The 21,107-nt window shown below is 43.3% G+C and overlaps 3 protein-coding genes across 3 annotated transcripts; 1 reads left to right on the forward strand and 2 right to left on the reverse strand.

The window, feature by feature from the left end:
• Positions 1–80: 80 nt before the first annotated feature.
• Positions 81–5,656, reverse strand: LOC108086567 (aminopeptidase Ey-like). Its single transcript, XM_017183524.1, has 7 exons — positions 5,566–5,656; positions 3,144–3,620; positions 2,925–3,080; positions 1,986–2,843; positions 1,377–1,926; positions 483–1,003; positions 81–422 (listed from the first exon to the last, which is right to left on the reverse strand). Exons 2-7 carry the CDS (start codon positions 3,611–3,613, stop codon positions 194–196), a joined length of 2,784 nt encoding a protein of 927 aa, XP_017039013.1. The 5' UTR covers positions 3,614–3,620; positions 5,566–5,656; the 3' UTR covers positions 81–193.
• Positions 5,657–7,121: 1,465 nt separating this feature from the next.
• Positions 7,122–10,973, reverse strand: LOC108086588 (M-phase inducer phosphatase). The gene is made up of 2 exons (XM_017183548.2): positions 10,110–10,973; positions 7,122–9,245 (listed from the first exon to the last, which is right to left on the reverse strand). Exons 1-2 carry the CDS (start codon positions 10,163–10,165, stop codon positions 7,868–7,870), a joined length of 1,434 nt encoding a protein of 477 aa, XP_017039037.1. The 5' UTR covers positions 10,166–10,973; the 3' UTR covers positions 7,122–7,867.
• Positions 10,974–11,869: 896 nt separating this feature from the next.
• On the forward strand, positions 11,870–12,096 carry LOC108086513. The gene is given in 2 exon segments (XM_043209263.1): positions 11,870–12,055; positions 12,058–12,096. Coding segments are annotated over 2 exon segments (225 nt in total).
• The last annotated feature ends 9,011 nt before the right edge of the window (positions 12,097–21,107 follow it).

The following is a 21,107-nucleotide window of genomic DNA, read 5'->3' on the forward strand; positions in this document are numbered from 1 at the left end:
TCATTTTTGTATTAAGTCAAGTACTTATTTATAACCACCTCAAAAAAAAACTCTTTCTCTTCGAGATACACGAATAATACTACAGTATTAAATAGTTTATTTAGGGGACTTTAAACGTTCATAATATCCTGCTGAAATTAAGAGATTCGTTTCTTAATGAGCTGATGAGAGACTTGACTGGTTACTGGGTAATCTAGAGGAGCTGTTGGATGGAGCGGGACATCTGGTGGTAGTTCCGCTCCTTCCATTGCACATTGGTGAGCATTATCTCCAGGGTTTGCTGGATGGCCTGCTCCAGGCCCTTGAGACTCGGCCGTGAGTTGTTGACGAAGTCCTTGAACTCGTTGAAATCGGTCAGCGTGATGACTTGTTCGGAAAGCGGCGACAGTAGACGAGACATGTCCTTGGTGAGGGGATGGTAGCTAAAAACAAGGGGAGAAACTAAGAAAGGAATCCACTAAATAATCTTTATAGAAACCCACAACTTGTAGATGAAGTCAACGTTGTCCATGAAATACTTCTTGGCCAGCAGGAAGCCCACTTCGTTGAAGGCCACCGCCTGGAAGGCCCACATCGAGTCCTGTTTGCGAATGGCCTCCTTGGGGTCAAAGGTCAGCTCCAGATAACGCTGCAACAGCCACACCTCCCTCGAACAACCCAAAGCAGTCAAAATGGTCCTCTTTTCGGCAGCCACATTGGATTTCTTGTACCGCGTCCACAGGAACTCCCAGTCAGCATCGGATCCATGCTTAATGGAGGTGCAGTAAACAGTGCTCCTCACATTGATGGGCACCGGGTTCTTCTCATCGGGATTGGCCTCCGATCTCCAGTTGCGGTAGTATGCTAAAGCCTGGGGCACACAATCGGAAACTTGGTACTGGCAGGCCCAGTTGACCACCATTGTCTTCAGAAGAACTTGATCCTGTTGCTGGATCGAACTGAATGTGTCGTTGATGCCGTTGAGGTGCTCGTAAATCGGGGAGATCAGTTTCTTCATGTAGCGCTGTGGACATTGGTATGAATGGAGAAATATTATTCGCTTAATATTTGGGGAAATTTAAATAATTTAAGGAGAAATATATGAAGAGTTCATATACCCAGCACTCTTCTATTGTAATAATTTAATATTGATTAGTGTTTGAAGTGCCGAGTATCTTAAAGTCGAATAACCGACCATGTCATTCTTACTTGTTTTTACGACACTCTCAGACTTACGACAAAGAACAACTTTTCGTTGGTTACCCATGGCAAGTGAGTGGATGGAGTTGGTTGTGAGCAATTTGGAAAGGTTCGTTTCGAAATACAAATGAGAATGAGGTTACGCCGAGGAGCGAGTTGTAGAAAAAAGTTAAGGAACTATAAGGTGCAAAGCCTACCTTGAAGAACTCAAAGTCGGGAGTTTGACGAACAATGCGACCCACGCGCTTGAGGTTTTCAAATGCCGATTTCCAGGGCAGATACTCCCGCTCCCGCTGCAGATACTCAATCAATCTCATGGCGATCTCGTAGTCCTGTTCCCCAGTCCAGGCCAAATACAAAGCATCATCGATCAGCTGAGCTCGGTTAATGACATGAATGCGTTCGAAGTCTCCGTTGGTCAAAGTCTCAATCAAGAGCTTCCAATTCTGGGCGTCATAGTTGACCTTGTAGAGCGTCGACAGCTGCGTGTTGAAGATCACCCACTGGTCGGGTCCTGGAAGGTCCTGAATGGTCTTGGGCAGGCTCTCGCCGTTCTTGCCGCACTCCATCCAAGCCTTCGGTGCGGTGTTGTTGAAGTCCTGAACTCCCTGGGTGGTGTAACTCAAAGGAACCCACCAGCAACCACCGCGATGAGCTCGGGATATTTGGGTATTCAGAAGATACCGCTCCTGGCTGAGTTTCGCAGTCCTGGCGGAGTAATCTCGGGTCACGTTGATAACAGGGTAGCTAAAAGATTATATATATTTAGTATTTATTTTAAATACAAACCACTTTGGATTACCCACCCAGTTTGCAGAGTCCACGAGTCCATAATGCTCTTGATGTCATAACTCTTCGGCAGAGCTCGGTATTTGTGGGCTGCCTGAGTAAGCGATTCCCACAGGTTATCCTGCTCGGCATTCTTGTAGGAATACTTCTGCAGATACGACTGCAAACCGGAGCGGAAGGACTCTTCGCCCAGGAACAAGTGCATCATTCGCAGCACAGTGGAACCCTTCTGGTAGGAGATCTGATCGAAGCTCTCCGAAATCTCGGAAACCATTTGAATGGGTCTGGAAATGGGATGGCTGCTCTCCAAGGCGTCCCTGCGGAAGATGGTCAGCAGATTGGAGAGCGACTCCTGCTCCATGGAACGCCACTCGGGGTTGATGTTCTCCACACCCAAGCTGGCCACATAGGTGGCGAATCCCTCGTTGAGCCACAGATCGGTCCACCACTTCATGGTGACCAGATTGCCGAACCACTGGTGAGCCAACTCATGGGCCACCACACTTGCCACCCTCTGTTTGTCGGCCAGCGAGGAATGAGCCGCCGAGTAGAGGAGAGCAATCTCCCTGTAGGTGACCAGACCCCAGTTCTCCATGGCACCAGCACTGAAATCGGGCACGGCGATCTGATCGATCTTCGGAAGCGGGAACTTGATGCCGAAGAACTGCTCGTAGTACTGCAGTACTTTGGGTCCGAAACCAGCGGCATAATCGCACTGATCGATTGCATTGGGCCTGGCCCAAGTCCTGAAAAGAGCACTATTCGGGAGGGTGGATGGCTTGTGGGAGAAATCGTTGACGGAGTAGGCGATCAGGTAGGTGGACATCGGCACCGACTCCTGGAATTCGCACCAAATGTAGTCGGCAAGGGTTTCACTGAAAGGAAAGGGTTACAATAAGTACGGAATATCCCAATGAGGGTTGGGTAATAAAACGGAGTTTATTTGCTTTTCTTACTGCGGCTTGGTTTCCTTAATGGGCATGTTGCTCAGACCAGTGAACTTCTTGTGATAACCCAAGGTAACCACGAATGGTGCCTTAAAGTCTGGCTCATCGAAGCAGGGGAAGGCCAATCGAGCAGAAGCTGGCTCAAACTGGGTAACGGAAATCCATCTAAGGTAAAATATAATTAAATTAGTTTTTTAAGGTATTAACTATTTAGTTCTCTAAACCCACTTGGTAACATTCGCCACAGGATCTTTGTACGAGCTGCGGTAATAACCCTCCAGTTGTCGGTTCAAGTCGGCGGAAAAGGGAATGTACAACTCGTACTTATTTCCGGCCAGCAGCTCCTGACAGGTGTTAAGGATATAGAAGTCGTGGGTGGGATTCACAGCCGTGGAGGACACGCAGTTATCCTTCTTCCCCTCTCCACCGATTTGTTGCAAAGTAATCTGCGATTCATCGATGGTCAGATTCTTCGAGTGCAGCGTTATGTTCCTAGTGTTCTCCAGAGCTTCAATCAGAATCTTAACAGAGCCGGAAAAGCGAAGGTCCTCTGGATTTTCCAGCAGTGTCAAGACGCGCAAGTTGTACTTTTGAGGGCGCAACGCAGTCGGCAAGCGATAGTAATTATAACTGGAGTCGATTTCGGCCGTGGCTAAGCCCAAACCAAGGGCCACCACGAACAACAAAAGCCACTTCATTCTGATTCTGTGAAAATGGGGAAAAATTGTTTATGACCAACGCGTTCAAGCAGAGCAAGCCGAAGCAATTAACTTAATCACTTTGGCACATTATTAACCGGGGATATCGCTTTACCAAAATCAGATGATTGCATTTTTCAATTATTGTTTTCTGAACTTAAATATAATTTATTCAAATTGTCCGTTTGTAGCTATACTTTCTCTTAATCAGTAATTATTTCAAATATAATTAAAAACTAAACAAAAAAACAATTAGAAAACAACAATCAGCGAGTGGGACGGCCGACTGTTGTCTACTGAATAAATCAAACCGATCTTTTTGCTGTTTATGCGGTTTCGCTGATTTACTTCAAATTAATGCAAATTGTTTATTTATTATGTTTTCTTTGCCAGTGTTTATTTCGGCTCGTTATGCCATGCACGTATTAAGGTCTGGGCCAATGGAACCCGATTGAGACTCTCCTCACAATTGGCATTATGTGCCGGCTACCTGCTGTAGTGGAAAATACCCTTGTCAGAAATACTTTGAGATAACGAGATATTCAAAGTTAATCAGCTGATGTGAACATTAAGTTAATTGTTTCTTAAATTACTAGTTAAACATAGTTCATTGTCACAGCAAAAAGTTTTTAAAACCTGTCAATCAAATTCCCACGCCTTCAGTTTAAGCCATTCATTTCAAACTTCAAGTATTGTACTTTTTGTTTGACTAAAATAAATTATTGCAGTTCTGTGTGATTTACATTTTTTGCAATTAACCAGAAAAACTGACACCCATCGTGCGCTGTGTAATTTACTTGCACAGAAACCATTAATTTTCCCAGCTAGATCGAGCCCTGCTAGAACATCCCAGGAAAATAAAGAAAAAGACGACTTGCATACATTTCTTTCATACTGGATAAACCAGATTGCAACGCCCTTCTAGTTTATTTTCTGCGCTTCTCTTTGTTTTATTCTTAATTATGCAAAAGTTGTTCTTTCGGTTCGGCTTTCTGAGCTCTTTTGGTTGCATATGAATAAATGTAAATGCGGGCACGGCCAATGAACTTCAAAGATTAGCATATAGGTATGATAACCGAATATTGATTGGGACTGACACAGATAGAAATAAATGATGGTTAAATGTACATCCTTGGATATAACTTGTGGTATTTCAACTTAGAAAACTTTATTCTTTGATTAAATACTAAGGAAGAAAGTTGCTTATAAAAATGTGCAAATGAATTTCCTTATTGAAAAGTAATAAAAGCGTCAAGTTGAAATTGAATTTAACGCAGTCAATAACTTTGTTATGATTTTCCGTAAATGTCAAACACGTGCTGCTCTGACATTGACTTATCAATTGATCCCTTTTAGCATATACAACAGCGGTCAAAATTCTAGCACCAAGATACTGCCCTTTGAGGAAATTTAAAGGGGAAGTTACACTTATATTATACCAAAATTTCTTTTAAGCTGAATAAATAACTTATTATTTCCATTAGTAAATTATATTAAGAAGGTGAAAGAACTTTAAAATGCATTTAAATCAGATCGGAATAATTAAAGTCAGAAATCAAGTCGTGTTTTTCAATGAACTACACAGGTTTAAAGTCTGTTCAATGAGTTATTATAAAATTCCATTACTCCTGAATGTTTCTGGTGTTTCACGATTCTTACTGCGGCTTAATAAAATGTACGTTTACGTAATTCTAATTGGTTGACACCAAATTTTTTGCAAACAGATAATTTATGATACACAGTTCAGCACTTCAAACTTGTTTTCTCTTAACTTTGGTAATTTTTTTTTGTTTTTGGTGCTGTGTTCTTAACACATTTGTATCACGTTGTTCTTTTTTGGGGTATGTGCGTTGTTACTGTCTCATGATTTCGGGGTTATTTGACTTTTTTGTGATTATTTTCAAGCTGCACTCCGGAGGTGCTTGACACACAAAGATTCTAAAAAAACCAACCGTTTAGAGCGCCAGAAGAGCAGTGGAGAACACAGAACGCAGGAGGACGAGGACGAGGACCGAGTGCGACCTGTTCGACGGTCGACGCGAATCTAAAGTTTACTGAGCACGGCGCTTTTATCTTATAGCCCGTGGTTACACCGCTCACACACACAAACGGAGGAAAAAAAAACCGGAGAGCAATGAAACGTCGACGGCTTAGCGATTGAATCGCTGCTTTGGCGTCGGCGCAGAGAAGCCGAGATTCTTTATTTTTTATCATAGAGCATATGTAGTAGAAAAGGGAGGTAAAAAAAAAAATAGCACATGTGTGACCCACACGAAAAACACAGCGGGTGATTGCAATGAAATAATGGCAGGGCTTACCCGGCGTATGCGCAATTTTGATTCACATTGCACACACTCACACATCGCGCGACTAGATGTCACTACGTGTTTTTGACCTTAATTGCGCTGATTAACCCATTTCTTTCTATTTCGTATGCCAGCAGCACTTCAGCCACTCGACCCTAGAGTTCACCCACCCACTCGACCACCCACCGCCCCTTGTTTTGGGCGCGCCCCCCGTGGAGGGAGCTCGCCAGATAAGAGGACATGACAAGTGGCGAAAACAAACCATAACAAACCAAGTGCAGACCGACAAACACGTCGTGAAGGTCCACAGAAGGGGGCCTTTAACCCTCTGAGCCATGAATGATTGCGAAAACATTTCTTAAATGATGCTATGAAAAGAGTTTAATATTTAAAGTTTTTTCATTCGGTTTTTATTGTTGTTTAGATTAAATGTAAACTTCTTTGTTAATTTAGTCACATTATACTTATGCTTTTAATTAAGACTTATGCGGATTTTAGAGGGTTAAGCTTACAGGAAAAAATGGATGCAGCTTGAAAACATGTTGGTCGAAAGGGTTATGACTTTGGCTAATTGCCACTAACCGCTCTTGGCATTGGTCCACATTTTAGAATTAATGTTTGTGTGGTCTTAAGGAGATGGAGTGAAAGCTGAATTGTTGTGTGGGCGGGTATCGAATAGCAACGATAGAAAATAATCAGCTTATGCTAAAGAGATTTATTGATAGAAAAGAAACGGAAAAATATCAACTAAGCTGATTTCAAATAAGCTTCATTGGTTGGAAACAAAGAAAATAAAAAAACGAAATTAAACTATTAAAGAAAAATTACTTACAAAGGCGAAAGTAAGGTTGTTTCGAATTTAATGAAAGAAAAATACCGATTTATTCCGATTTTTAAATTTGGTGTATATAACATTAACATTAACATTGAGTCAATTTCATTTCGTGTCTAAAATTCGTCACGCGTTCATCTCCAACCAAAAGTAACAGATATGTTGTACGCATGTATAACAGAAACGCACGAATTCACTTCTGTTATACTCCATTTTATACAACAAACAGCGCCCTCTGGTTTTCACAAATTTTGAAACGCTCTCTTTGCGCGCCAAATTCAAAGTGAAATTCCATGAAAATCAAGTTGAATTCCCAAAGCCCCGCCCATCTTGCGCTTTTGGCGCCATTCAATGATAAAAATGCCAATGATTTCAGTTCTGTTTTAGTCGTGTATTAAGTATAATTAAAATTGATGGTCTTTGTTCAATAATATTGCCTTTTTTGATGCAAAAATAAGCTTTGCTTAAATAATAATCATTACATGGTAAAATATTTGTTTTTCTTGTATGCGTTTCAGGGGCTTGTTCGGTTACGGATTACATAAAAATAAACAAATAATAAGCGTAAATTGTACCTAGCAGAAGTTTTCAACTTTCAACTCTTAAATGATAGTTCTTAAACATTTAAATGGATGTGGATGTGAATAATGAGAGTGTGTGTTTTTGTGAGATATTTTTTGTGTTTTTTAGTTTTTAGCCATTTTGTTCTGCTTATCATCTAGAAATGATTAAGGGGTCTGTGTTCGGGATCGGCCTCTCTTAAATTTTAACGACAGTGTTCCTCACGTTTTTAGATTATAATGCACATTTTTCGTTTGTTTGTTCGATGGTTATCTTTAAAATTTGAACTAGAGTGCTTAAATAATTGAACTAAAGCCGAATCCATAAAAAACAATAATAACTAAACAAAAGCGTTAAATTCCAAATGAAATTGTCTGTTTTGCATGAGTGAGAGTGTTGTTTTGGGTGCGACTGCGAGTGCGAGAAACTAAGTCTACGGATTAACAAATGAAAATCAACAAAAATCAACTTAAAATCAGCGTGAAATAAATACCCCTATACGTCTATATATACAATACGATAACACCCAAATTTAGATAACGAACTCCTTAGCGCCTACAGCATCAGTCGGGAGCGCGACTTCTTGAGCCGCCCGGTGGCACCGCCCAGGCCATCGCCGTTCCAGGACTTCGACTTGGCCCGGAAGTGGCGGTAGGCCTCGTTGTAGGCGGGGTCCAACATGGTGCGGTAGGCATGGGGCTCGCAGAGCTCCACATGCGACTCGAAGAACTCCTTGTAACCGTTGTGCAGCAGATAGATTTCGGGATAGTGCAGCGCCGGATACGCATTGGTGTTCCTCTCCCGGTCCAAGTTCCTCAGGAAGCGGGACATTTTCGGACCGCGCTCCGAGGAGAACTCGCAGTGGAAGATGATGATGTTGCGCTTCGGTCCCGACTCGGCGTTCTGCTGCTGCTGCAGCTCAGTCTGTTGGACGGTGAGGAACTCCTCGAGGATCTGCTCGGTGGTGTACAGATTCTTGGCGCCCTCGATGTGGCCGCCCTCGAATTCGTAGGGATAGCGGCAGTCGATGATCCGGTAGCTGGCCACCTGGTCCTTGAACTCCCCCTTCAGCAGGCGGGCCACGGTTTCGCTGGAGATGCTCTTCAGATCCCGATGACGACCCTCCATCAGGGGCAGGGCGTAGGCTTTGCTGAAGTCGCCGATCAGCTCGGGCTCGTTGCGGTTCTCGGAGCGGGCCAGGGCGGACATGATCTCGGCGTCATTGAGGGACATGCACTTCCTCAACGGCGGGGGATGGCTGGTCACGATTTGGCTGGGTGCGGGGCAGTTCTCCTTCTCGACGGCGGCGCAGCGGTGACGCTTGCTCTGGATGGGCGAGCAGCTGGCCGATGCTGGCGGTTCCGGGCGCTTGAAGCAATCCCGGGCAGTCTCTGGGGTCTTTGGTGGTGGTGGGGTGGCAGTGTTGCTCTCCGTCATGCTGAGGCATCGCCTCACCGAAGGACGGCGCATGGACAAGCCCGCTGGCGATTTGGCCGCTGGCTGCTCCTTGATCTGTCCGCTGATCAGCGAGTTCAGGCCACTGGGGAAACCAAGGGCACTCTGCTGGCTCTGCGACTCCATCTCAAAGAGATCCATGTACTCATCGTCCATGGAGGACTCCATGGAGCAGGTGGAGGACAGGCTGTTGAAGATGCGGAAGCTGCGAGCCGGTGTGTGGGTCAAGACATCGTTGGCTCCTCCAACTGCTGGCAGGACCTTCGGCTGGCGGACAATCTGGAAGCGCTGGGGCGAGCCCTCTGGCGAGAGCAGACCCATCAGTTCCGGACTGGCAGATCGCTGCTGATCCTGGGGCGCAGAGTCGTCGTCGTAGAACGACAGCTCCTCCTGGTCCATGCTCATCAGTTCCAAGGAACGGCGGGCACGGCGAGATCCACTCATTTTGTTGATATTACTGGAACCGCTGGTGTTATTACTGCAAGAGAGCAACAAAGAGAGGGGGAGGATTAGTCAACTGTTCGGAATCGAGAAAGAGAGCTGCTTTTGCTTCCCTAAACTCTCGAAGAGCGGGTCATTAAACCCAGCTAAAAATACTGACAAAGTGGTGGTGGCGTTGGTGGTGTAAAAACAACAAAGTTATCCCAAAAAAAAAAAACACAGAGGGGTTGTTGTAAATGGGTGAAGAGTGAGGGAGCTAGAAACTAGAAATTTACCAGAAATGATGAAATTCAATTTGGGAGCTATATTTTGAAAAAAATTTCAATTTTAGAAATTCCCTCTTAAAATAACTACAATAGTAATGGAACTAAGAATTAAAAATTTACTTGAAATAAAGATCAGGAAACCCTGCTAGTTCTTCTTCTAGAGTCTTGTTCACATTTGCGGTACTCTAAACGGAATTCCCTTTTCGTTGCATCTGCCTTTCAGTTTGACTTTTGGGTCACACGTCACGCAAGCGCAACGTTAATAAAAAACAGCACAAAGAACCGCAAAGAACACGGGGGAAAAAAGGAAAAAGTACGAAAAAATGACTGACTGACGGACAAAACATTTTTTGTGGGGCTTTTTGTTGTTTTTTGGAGCCTCGCGGAAGCCGGTTTAATGAATGAAAAACGGCAAGCGAACAACAACAACAGCTGAGCGCCAAAAAAAAATCGGGCAAAAAGTAAACGTGCCGAGCGTGATAAAAAATAAGAGTGTATAAAACTCTTACTTTTGTTGGCCCCGTCTTACTTTTTTTGCTGTTGTTCTTGAACTTGCACTTTTCATGGAGTCGAGTATTTTTAACTGGTATTCCTGGTGCAAAATAGTTTTGCTAATCCCTGGGCGGTATAATTACCTGATATTGCAATCCATGCTGCAGTTGTTTTCTTCGACAATAGTTTCCCACAGCATTTTGTTGGTTTTTGTGTAGTGTGTTTCGGGTTTCGAAAAACTGAAGAATTTTGATTTCGCTTGCGAGTTTTTAATTGTAGCCGAAAAATTGCTAAAACACAATTTTTTCTTAGTCTTCACTCTTCACTCATTTACAGTTGGTTTGTTTGAAATTTGGATGGTAGTCCTTGGTTTTCGCTAGTATTGCATTTTAGTTGGTTTAGTTTTTCTTTAATGTGTCCGTTTCAGCATGTTTTCATTTTTGAGGTTGGTGTGTGGTTGTGCGAGGGTTATACTTTGTTAATATTTTGAAACCGCACAGTTCAAGTCACCGAACGAGGAACCGAAAGGTAGAACAAGAAGAGCTGTTAACTCGACGACGAACGGAGAACGAATGTGCTGGCTCTCTTGCAGCGGCTGGTTTTTATAGATGCACCCCGGCCGAGGATCGTCGGAGAGCGGGCGCACAGCTGATACGGGAGCGAGCGAGCGCGAGAGAAGTTAGTTAGTGTTTTGTTGTTGCAGGGCGCCTTTTTCTTAGTTCCTTATTTTTTTGGTTCTTAGATTCCCAAGAAATGGAAGTGGAAACGAGATGGGGCGAGGACCAACACATAACGGAGCGCAAGATCCATGTGCAAAAGGAAATATGTGAAAAGGGAAAATAGGAAAATCGGGATAATATGGTTTTTGAAATCTCTGCCCTGTGGAGCGTTCTCCGCAACAGGTAGAATCCCCAGACCAGAATCCTTTCCCCTACATTTCCCCTACATACTCCTCGAACCGAAGAAATCCCGACGACCCGAGAGGAAGAAACAGGCGCCTTGGAGGTCGCCAGCTCTATGGAGGCCTCTGATTTTGGCGCGCGAGCTTTTATACCCAGACGCGAAGCTCCCCTCGGTTGCCGAAGTGAATCCGAAGAGCCAAGAATTGGAGCCGAAGCCACGAACATATGTGAAAATAGTGGAGCCCTCGAGGGCAGAAGAGCGGCGGCAGAGCAGAAGAATCTCAGCGAATCTTTAAGCAGAATTTCAAGGCGGCATCGATTGTGTCGTTTGCAGGTAATAATGTGAGATCCACGCATTCCTGGTGTCTCCCCCCCACAACACCGTAACCCCCTTGGTATGCTCCACCTCCTTGAAAAATATCAGCAGGTAGTGGACGCAGTCATATGATCGCCGCACCGGCGGGATGGTGCAGCTGTGGAGGGGGCGTGGCTCCTTTGTGTTCTGCAGACGTAGACGCCAATGTCGTTAAATGAGCAAAGCTTCCAGCCGCAGATCCATTTACAGGAGAAACTGTATAAGACGAATTCATTGCGGCAATTGGAAGGCAGAAAATATTGCTTATAACTTTTCGTTATGCTAATCGGAACATCAAGTTCACTTAAAATAAATATTCGATTTTAGGCAGATCAATAAGGATGGGATGATTGACTTAGGGTTAAGGATGCTCCCCTGTAGCTTTGTGCTTGTGTGCAATCGCGGCAAAGTTAAAGCAGAAATCGAGTTACATATGCGCCGAGGCCCTGCGGGAGTCACTTTGGTGGATCCAAGGGGTTTTTCGAGGGGATCGAACACCCATGGGCTGCAGTCAGAGTGTGTTTTTGTAAAATCTCCAGCGAACAAATAAAGGACAGCCAAGGAAAGCCAGCTGATATCATTCACATTACTTCAAACTATGCCAAAAGGAAATGATTTTATGATGAACCATAGCCGAAACAGCCAAATGAGCTACGGTTTCATTCCGCTGAATTCCTTTGGCGAGCTTTTGTTGTTGCTGCAGGAAGAGCCGAGAGGATCATCTTTATGGAAAACAACCAACAAACAGGGCAGCAAAAAAAAAAAAAAAAAACACAAAAAAGGACGCAGAAATCATAAAGTGGTTTTGAACAAGTTAAAAAAGCGCATAGGGGAAAAAGGAAAGAAAAAGCTCAGACCCAAACTCATTCATAGTGGATCAGTGAGAACCGTGGTTGTAAATTGGTTATTCCGCTTTAAAAAAGTAACTCTCTGTAGGTTGAAAACTATAAACATACAAACCTTTTGACAGCTCTTTTATACAGCTAATTTAAGCTATGCTAAGTTGAGTTTGAATTTCTTCTCTTATCCAGCTTTGTTTTCCCAGTTTAATAATAGTTTTGGAAATATTTCAGATACCACCGTGCTTATCGCTAGCCTCCAGAATCGGAGAGCAAAAAAAAGGCAAAACGGAAAAATCAAAAACGTATGCAAAAAGCACACACACACACTCGTTTGGTTAACACAAACGTGTGTGTGGGTAAATTTGATAAAGAATGAGAATAGGCTTCAGAGAAAGAAATTGCAGCAACAACGTGAATGGGAATGGAGCACAACAATAGCGGGGGGACCAGAAAAAAAAAAAAAACAACACAGGACCAACAAAAAGTGAAGAGCTAAATTGTAAATCGAAATTCCAAGAAGTGAGCTTTGAGCATCGGTTTTTTTTTTCGGTACGTCTGTGCATTAAAAAGCCTGTGAAGTGTGCGAAAAAAGCGTTTGAGATACTTTTGCGCGCGCGCGCGCATTTCGCAAATCACTGCCAAAAGGGTTTAGGGGTGGTGAGGTGGGCAGGAATGGGTTAAAGGCTGGGCGGTCCCCGATTTTCAATGTGTGTGTGCGACAGACAATGCAATGCAATTAGAAGAAGGCGCAAAGAGCAGTCGAGGATTGGATGTCTAGGTGAGCAATATGTATGTACATAATTAGCTTTTTTGTATCCGTTAAGTATCATCTATAAAATATTTTATTTTATTTAAGCTGACAGACAAGCTTTTTCAGAAACAGTGTATCTTTCAATCAAAAACCAATCAAGCTTTCAACCATGATGCAATAATATGCTCCAAATACCTTTGAAATACATAATCCCCTCCTCTCCTTCCTCGTCCTTAGAAAATCTCAGGGGTAAAGGTGCGGACAGGGGAAATCTCTAAGTACATAAGGTGGGAAAGTAGGAGACAAGAAGAACAGCACACAGATACTGATTAGAACAAATACGCATGGACACAGGACCAAGAAACAGTTAGACAGGGATAGCGGTCCCCTCTCTCATATGTTCGATCAGCTGATCGAAGCACCGAAGGATATAAGCAGCAAGGAAACCAAATTAGTCCTGCTGTGTGTGCGTGTGTGCCAGGAGGGGAAAGGGAAGGGGCAAGGATAAAAAGGATCGGTCACAACGTGCGCGCGCAAATTCCTTAACACGAGCTGAGAAAAGAGAGAGAGGGAGAATAAGAGAATCGAGGGGGTGGGGGCAGGAGGAAGGACGAAGGAGGCGCGGCGCTGAGATTTCTCGGGAGAAAGAGAAGCGGAGAAGTGCAGCGCTGGCGAGGAAGTAGGTGAAGAGCAGGGAATAGCCTTACTTATTTTTTTTTGCGCCAAAACCTTTTCGTACTGGTGTGTGTGTGTGCGCAGGACTCGTTTCGGTGGGAAAGAGAGGGGGCGAAAGAGGAGTTCGATCGGCATTCTGTTTATCTTTCGCTGCCTTCTCCTTTGCCGTGATTTCTTGCAGTCTTTGTCGCTTCATGTTGTCTTTTTGCCTTTTTGTTATATGTATTTTTTTAGTCGCGTTCTGTTCGTTTTTCTCGTCTACAAACTGATTGTGAGAAATATTGTATCTTCGAGATACATTTCGTTACTTGACTTTCCGCCGTTGCGTGCCGTTCTTCTTTCATTTTTCACATCGTCTTTATGGTCTTGCCCCACTAATTGATTCTCTGCATAAATTTTATTTAAAGCTTTAATAAATGTCAAAATAAGCAATTCATTTCGATGTTAGAGAACGCACACCCATATACTATATACGCGCTCCATTGTCCACTGAAATGAAGCTCTCTCCCGGACAATCAATTGCCGGGTTCAGAGTTTAAATGTGAAAGAAAGCTGAGAAAGAGGAAATCAATTGTCCATTAGTGCTGAATGGCCCGGGATCTCCATGGGTGGGTGTTGTGTCATCATGTGATTTGTGGGAAAGGAAGTTACCGTAATGAACAGGAGGACGGTCGCCCTGATTCATAAGTTTAAGCTTTGAGTTTATATAATGAAAGTGGAATGATTTTGGGTGCGTTGACATACGCTTTGTAGAAATGAAAAGGAATACAGAGTTCATACATTATTCTAACATTGTACTTAACCGATAAATGTCAGTCCTAATATGCTTTTCAGATAGGCTGAGTTCAAGTTCTGTTTGTTGTAGTTGTTCGTTGCCGGAGCTCTATGCAAATATTTATTTTCATAGCATTGTTCCATGATATGGAAGTACTGGCGCTCATATCTGAACTATACAGCAGCCCCAGGAAGTACTAATCAGCGTTATTCCTCAGTGCGTTCTCTCTGTTCCGCCACGCTCTCCACATACATGTTTCCTACGACTGGGCGGTACAACAAAAGTTAGTATTGTGTGGCAAGATCGGTGAGTGGGGAATGCGGGGAGTTCCGTATGTAGATCAACATAAAGTCACTGTTCGCCCTCTCTAATAAGCGAACAATGTTCTTGACATGCTTAGATATCGCATATGTATTTTAATGCCCTTTGGAGGAGGTACTCCCTCTTTGATAAGGTACTTGAAATCATAAGCACATTTTATATTCTATTTCTATAAATTTAATAACCGAATTGTTTGCAAAACTTTTTTAAAGTTTTTCGAGCTAAAACCCTACAAGAAACGATAGAGATTTAACTATATCTATGATATTTTACGAGCAGCAAGGGTATCCCAACTTCGAACTCTAATCCTACCCAAATTTTTATGTTTATTTAAATATTTTTATGAGTTGCGCGCACTTCAATTCGATTTTGATATGCCTGTCGCACATATCGGGGTTTTCAGGCCAGTTCAGGGTGATGCAAAAGTAGAGATTAGATTGGAATCCGAATAGGGCTCATCTGCCTGCCACATTGCTGCCATGCAAAAAGAAAAAAAGGAAAAGCGATGCGATGAGACCCCATCAAAGAGCACACGCTGAGTGCCACTTGAGTTTCCCAGGCTCTGTTCAATAACTCCAACGTGATCTGTTTTCGATTGGCAAGGTTTCCCACAGAACCCCCTCCCGACTTCCATAGCTCCGAACTGTATTGGCAAACACAATTAGTTTGTGTTTTACTGGCAATTTTCTATATAATTTGAATAGTAGCAGCGGCCAGTCCTTTGTCCCAGTCAAGTGGATGGTCATTTATTCAGGGCTCGGCACATGGCCGTTCCTTTCTTGCGCAGTCCGCACTGTTTTGTGTTCGCCAAATAGCAATTTGGGTCACAATGTGTGCAACAACACAACTAAAACAAGTGCCGTACAATGCAACAGTTCTGATCCTGTTGTCCTTCCGAAACTGTCCGGCGGACAGTGCAAAAATACTGTTGTTCTTGTCACATGCAATCCGACCGATTTGGTTCCCACACAGCAGGCAGTTGGGATATTTCCTTTTCTCGGTTTTTTACGAGCCTCGAATGACTTCTCAAGTGGTTCGACTTTTTTGGCGCGCAAATCTTCGGTTGTGTGGCCCAGATATAGGGGTTCTTAAAATAGCATCCACAGTAACCTTGTCGTCAAGCGGCAAGATAAGAGTTTTGCTCAAAAGATGATTGCCTTGGGGCAACAGTGATGCAATCTTTATGTTTTTCTCTGATAAAGTCAGGTCCCATTTGCAGAATTTATGGTAATTACTGCCTGGATTACTGAGGTCATACCCTTCTATACCGTGACATTTTCACTGATTAATTTCTTAACGATCAGTAGTAAACCCTTTCATCTTTCTTGATTCCTTGATCACGAAATCCCTTGATAGAACAACAAACCCCTGACTTTGATCTATTGCTCACCCCTTTGATGATGGTCAATATTTTATTTGTATATTAATATCAGCCACGCGACTGGCCCACGAACTGACCACTGGTCAAGCTAATTTCCCGGGCCAGGCAATTTCCCGATAGCCTGCGGAAATGTTGGAAATTAATCAAGAAAAAGGAAAGAGGCAACCCTTTGCTGGTGGCGAATCCTTTTTACCCCGATCCCTACATGTATGCGCAGCATGTAATTAATTGATTAACGTTCTTAGGGATAACATTATATTCCCGGGATTGATGTGAGTCGATCTTATCGCGTTACAGCCTCGAAAGCGGCGCGGTCTTCAACACATTTGGCCCAACCCTTTCATCGGCGATTTGTTTTCCTTTTTTTGCTTGGCCTGTCCAGATCTGGGACAATGAATACGGGATAAGATGATGAGGGAGGGTTGGAGAAGTTCGGGCATCTCTGGATCCACTCTAGAAAGCTGATCTTGATCTTCATCTTTGTGTTGCCTAATGCGCAGTTTTTGTGGTTCTCGGAAATAGACGGACTTTTGACAAATTCCCCATGACACGAGGGGAAATCAGTCAAAAAAATGATCTTAAGCATGTCCTGGTCCAGTGATTTTTCAATGTCTTGCCGAATTACACAGCACATTAGACGACATCGATGTGCTCGTGGTTGTTGCATAATCAGAAAGCGGTACTTCCCTCTGGCAGCTGCACCCATTTCGCACCATTTTCATTCCCAGACAGGATAGGATGGGATAGGATAGGATAGGAGAAGTCCTGGGATCCGGACAGCTTGTTCGCCTTGAAGGAAGGGGCAAGAAGGCAAAAAAGCAGGAAAGCCGGCGAGCAAGTCTCAGGAGCAGAACGGCCAATTGCATTGTTTTACTAACAACATCAAAGTTATGACAGGATTTTGTCTATCACGTTGTACTCCACCCCAAGGAATTTTCGGGCGGAGGGAGAGTTTCGAGATGCCAGCGATCGACGGACTGTCTGAGTTTCAGAGTATCTGAGTTTCCCTTTTCTGACTGACAGCAGCATTCCCTAGCTCACCTTGAGATGCATTACGATTCGAATTTCAAATTTAATCGCATATACAAATTTTATTTATGTGACATGGGTGCATTCTACCCCGCAGCCGTGGGATGAAATTCGGAAAACTTGAAGATACCGATCGCCCCGAAGACATCAGCAAATGGTCCATGTCAATTTGCAATTGCCTCCTGTCCCTCTGCAGTTTCCAGTGGTTTTCGGGTTGGGTGCTGTGGTGCAGGGTTCAGCGAGGGGGTTGCATAAGGAAGTTGATCTTCTGGGAAGGAAATGAGATCAATAGGGAATCTCCACTTTGGTGTGCGACTTTGCCTGATTTTCAAGGAGTCCATGGGAAAAGTACGTGCCAAGATTAGCGTACATTTTTCATGGGATCTTATACATATTGGTCAACAAAAATAAATGAGTTGGAACTACTACCTTCAACTACCTGGCTATTTGTAACAAATCGTATATCTTTAGAAAATCTGAATACGGATTATAAACCCATTATATAATTGAATGATATTTAAGTTCAATTTTCTGCTTTTAAACCTGAAACGTCATACAAAGGTGATCTCTTATTACAAATCTCCTTTTATAAAAATAGATATTTAGCAATTACTTCAGAAAGATTTCGGAAAAACCTTAATGAAAAAATTGAGTGATCAATAACTGATAGTGGGAATGCCTTCTCTGAACCTCAGGATTATCCGATGAGTGAGCAATCATCTTTCAGAGGGAAAACCGCCAACGAAACCCCTGCGATTATCCATCCGAAATTCGAAGGCGTTACAAGTGCAATCACATGCTCATCGCATGGATTGTTGGTCTGCAATCTTTTGCCGGAATATCTGTAATTGCACACATTCAGCACATTGTGGCCCAGACAATGGGCACATGACGTTTATGAATTCTTCGACAAGTACATAGCATCGATCCATCACCAGATCCTAACCAGCCTCACCATATGTGTGCAATATTAATCTGCAAAACAGAATTTTGGGAGTTCGTCTTGTCATCTTTTCTTTTTTTCCGATACTTGTCAGCGCCTGCCGTTTGGCACACAAATGAAGTCATTGTCAGCAGTTGTCAATGCAGCCACACCCACGGCCGCCCCCCGCCCACTAACAATGTACATATATGAAAATTCGAAAAAATTTTAAGAATAATTCCCAAATTATGGTTAAAAACGCTTGTGGCGGCAAAACAATCTGAGCTGCCACTGAGAGCGGGAAAAGAATTTCTTTTTTGTTTTGAGGGTTTACGGGCTCCTTAAAGGAGTGTCCGCCGATCCAGCCCATAATTAACTATTCAAACAATAGGCACGCACAAAGGGATCAGCAATCAAATACACATACACATGCACGCACTCGGAACTTGGTATTTCGAGTCACGTTTGCTGACACAAATCCTTCTTAGGAAAGGCAATATTTCCTAGTCATTGCCGATGATCAACTCAAACATCATCATCATCAGCAACCTGAGCCACCTGAAGATGCGCACAGTGTTGGCTGGATTTGATTTTGGAAAGTAGCTGAATTGGCTTCAAAAAAGATACAAGGTGACTAAAAAAAAAACAATTGAATTTAATGTATTTGTTTTAAATACTTAGGTAAAAAGACAAATCAAATATATAAAATCTAACCTTCAAGAAAAATATCAAAGAAATAGAAAAAAGATTTAAATTCTTGAATGTTCCAATTTTCGAAGAAAGGTAGAAGTAAAGCTTTTTGATAAGAACTTTTATTTCTTTTTTTATGACTTATAGATTTTGTATATCTTATAACCTTTACCTCTTTGGCTTTAAAATACCCAATTTGGCATCGCTGTCTGGGAAACCTTATTGACAGGTCCCCCGGTTCGTGCATACCAAAGCAGATTGCGCAGATTTCAAAAACGTTAGAAACGAGAAGACAGCCACAACAACACCGCTGATTTTTGGGTACGTGAGTTTGTCTACCTATTGTTCGGATCCCAGGGTTCGTAGCTGCAACCTGTTCTGTGCATTCGGCGTAAGGTGTTCCCTTCCTCCCGCGATCACACCTATGTTTCGGATCGGGCATTATACCTTCACCCCGTTCCCAGATCCGATCCGATCCCATACGATCCGATCCGAGCCGAGTTCCCAGCGTGTGTGTGTCGCTTGCCAAGCATCAGCCCAAGTCCAAGTCCAAGTCCATATAGCCTTGACAGCCCTGGCTCATAATTCACTCACTGCAGGTTTGGATTTCTACAAAAATAACTTCGTTTGCATGGCATGTCTGCGACTGTGACTCGCCTTTTGGTGTGTCTTTGGGGTCCGATATAAAAAATATCTTCACATGTATCTATAATCTGCAGAGGGGCATGTGTGCATAGTTCTGTAGCCCGATTGCTGAGCGAGTGCTTTGACTTCGGTGGAGATCTTATTTGAAATGATATTATGATATATATGTTTTATGGGAGTGTGATACTCGAAAGATGAAATTAGAAAAAAATGTTTTCTTATATTTCTTAAATTAATTATAATATCGACATAGCCTATTTTAACCTAGAATTATTTAGAAATATTTTCTTCTTAATATGTTAATTGTTACCCACACTTCCTTCCTTCCCTTTTCGTCTGCCTTGCATATCTCAATTTAAAGACGTAATTTGCCACGTTGCACCTCACGCCCACAAAAATAAACAAACCCGAGCAGCGTGATCTGCATTTTCCGGGAATCCAAACAATTTGGCACGTGTGCCGGATACAATTTTCATCGAAATTGCCATGGAAATCGGCGGGCACGTTCTACTCGGCGTTTTCCTCACACAATTTCAACTCTTCTATTTGTCCCGCATAAAATGTATTTATTCTCGACAAAATATATTATTGTTAATATGCACCGCTCACAATAAGGTCCCTTTTGTATGCGAGGATGGAAAGGATGTGCGATTGTATTTGCATTAAAGTGGCATTGTTAGAGGGCCGGCATGAGGATATCAAACTCAGAATGTGTAGAGGGTGTGTATGCGCCAGCAGATCCTTTTGTCAGCCCAAATGCGCGAAAGTGTGGCGCAGGCGCAGCAGGATCTGGATTTGGATCAGCCTCGAATTCAGCTTCAGCCGTAGAATCGAAATCAGGACCTTCCGCACGTGCGCTGGGAAGTCCTGTACGCGAAATGGGAAACGTTCACCCCCGGGCTGGAAAATGAAAACAAGTGAACGCAATTTCCGCACGGCTCGAGTCCTTTAATTGATCCTGCATGGTGGTGGTGGCAATGCTAATGCTAATGTTAATGGTGGTGCTGGTGGTACGGGTGGTAGTGATACTGATGGTGGTGGTGGTGGTGGCGTCGTTATCCTGGTACAGTGCGCAGAACCAGCGCCAGGATAATGCGCGTGTGAATCCAACGGCTGAGACTGCGCGAGAGGGTGGCATCGCTGGTGCCAGGCGACTCACTGAGAAAAAATCTGTTTAAAAATCTGATGAAAAAAGGAACTATATTCTTTTATAAACGATTTTAGCGTATTTTAATGGATTAAGTAGGCAGTAATCATATAGCAAATCTATATTTGCAAAGAATGAAAGCTTCAAAAACCTTAATAAACAAAATCATCGCATCATATTTTTGAACTGTGATCAAACTAGTCAGGATATTCAGGCTTTCACAGCGATTTTCTGTTCAGTGTTTTATTGGTGGTGGTGGTGCTACCTTTTTGGGGTGGTTGCCAACCCCCAGGATATGGCACGTTCCCGTTGTAAGTTGTAAACAGGCAGGTGCAGTCTCATGCTGGTGGCGGTTGATGATAGTCCTGTAGTCCTGCAGTCCTGATTTCGATTTGCCATCCCACTCCACCGCTGGTGATGCTGCTCCTACGGGCGGCAGCTGCACTCGAGTCCTTGCGGAGTCAACGACCGTGTGCAGCTTAATCAGTGCGGTGATTACATGGGTGACATAAATCAGGGCGGTACATCAGCAACATTAGAGGCAGCTGCAAAAGCTCGATTTCCCCTTCTAAACAAACTCTATACCCCAGCAGGGTACAGTCTGGGCTTTATGATATGCGATAGCCAGAACAATAGTCCATTTAACCACAGATTTTTGAGCAAATCTCTAGATAATTTTGTAATTCTTTGGATTAGGTTCCAAAGC

This window comes from Drosophila ficusphila, unplaced genomic scaffold, assembly GCF_018152265.1.
Source record: "Drosophila ficusphila isolate 14025-0441.05 unplaced genomic scaffold, ASM1815226v1 contig_791, whole genome shotgun sequence".
Classification (NCBI taxonomy): Eukaryota; Metazoa; Arthropoda; class Insecta; order Diptera; family Drosophilidae; genus Drosophila; species Drosophila ficusphila.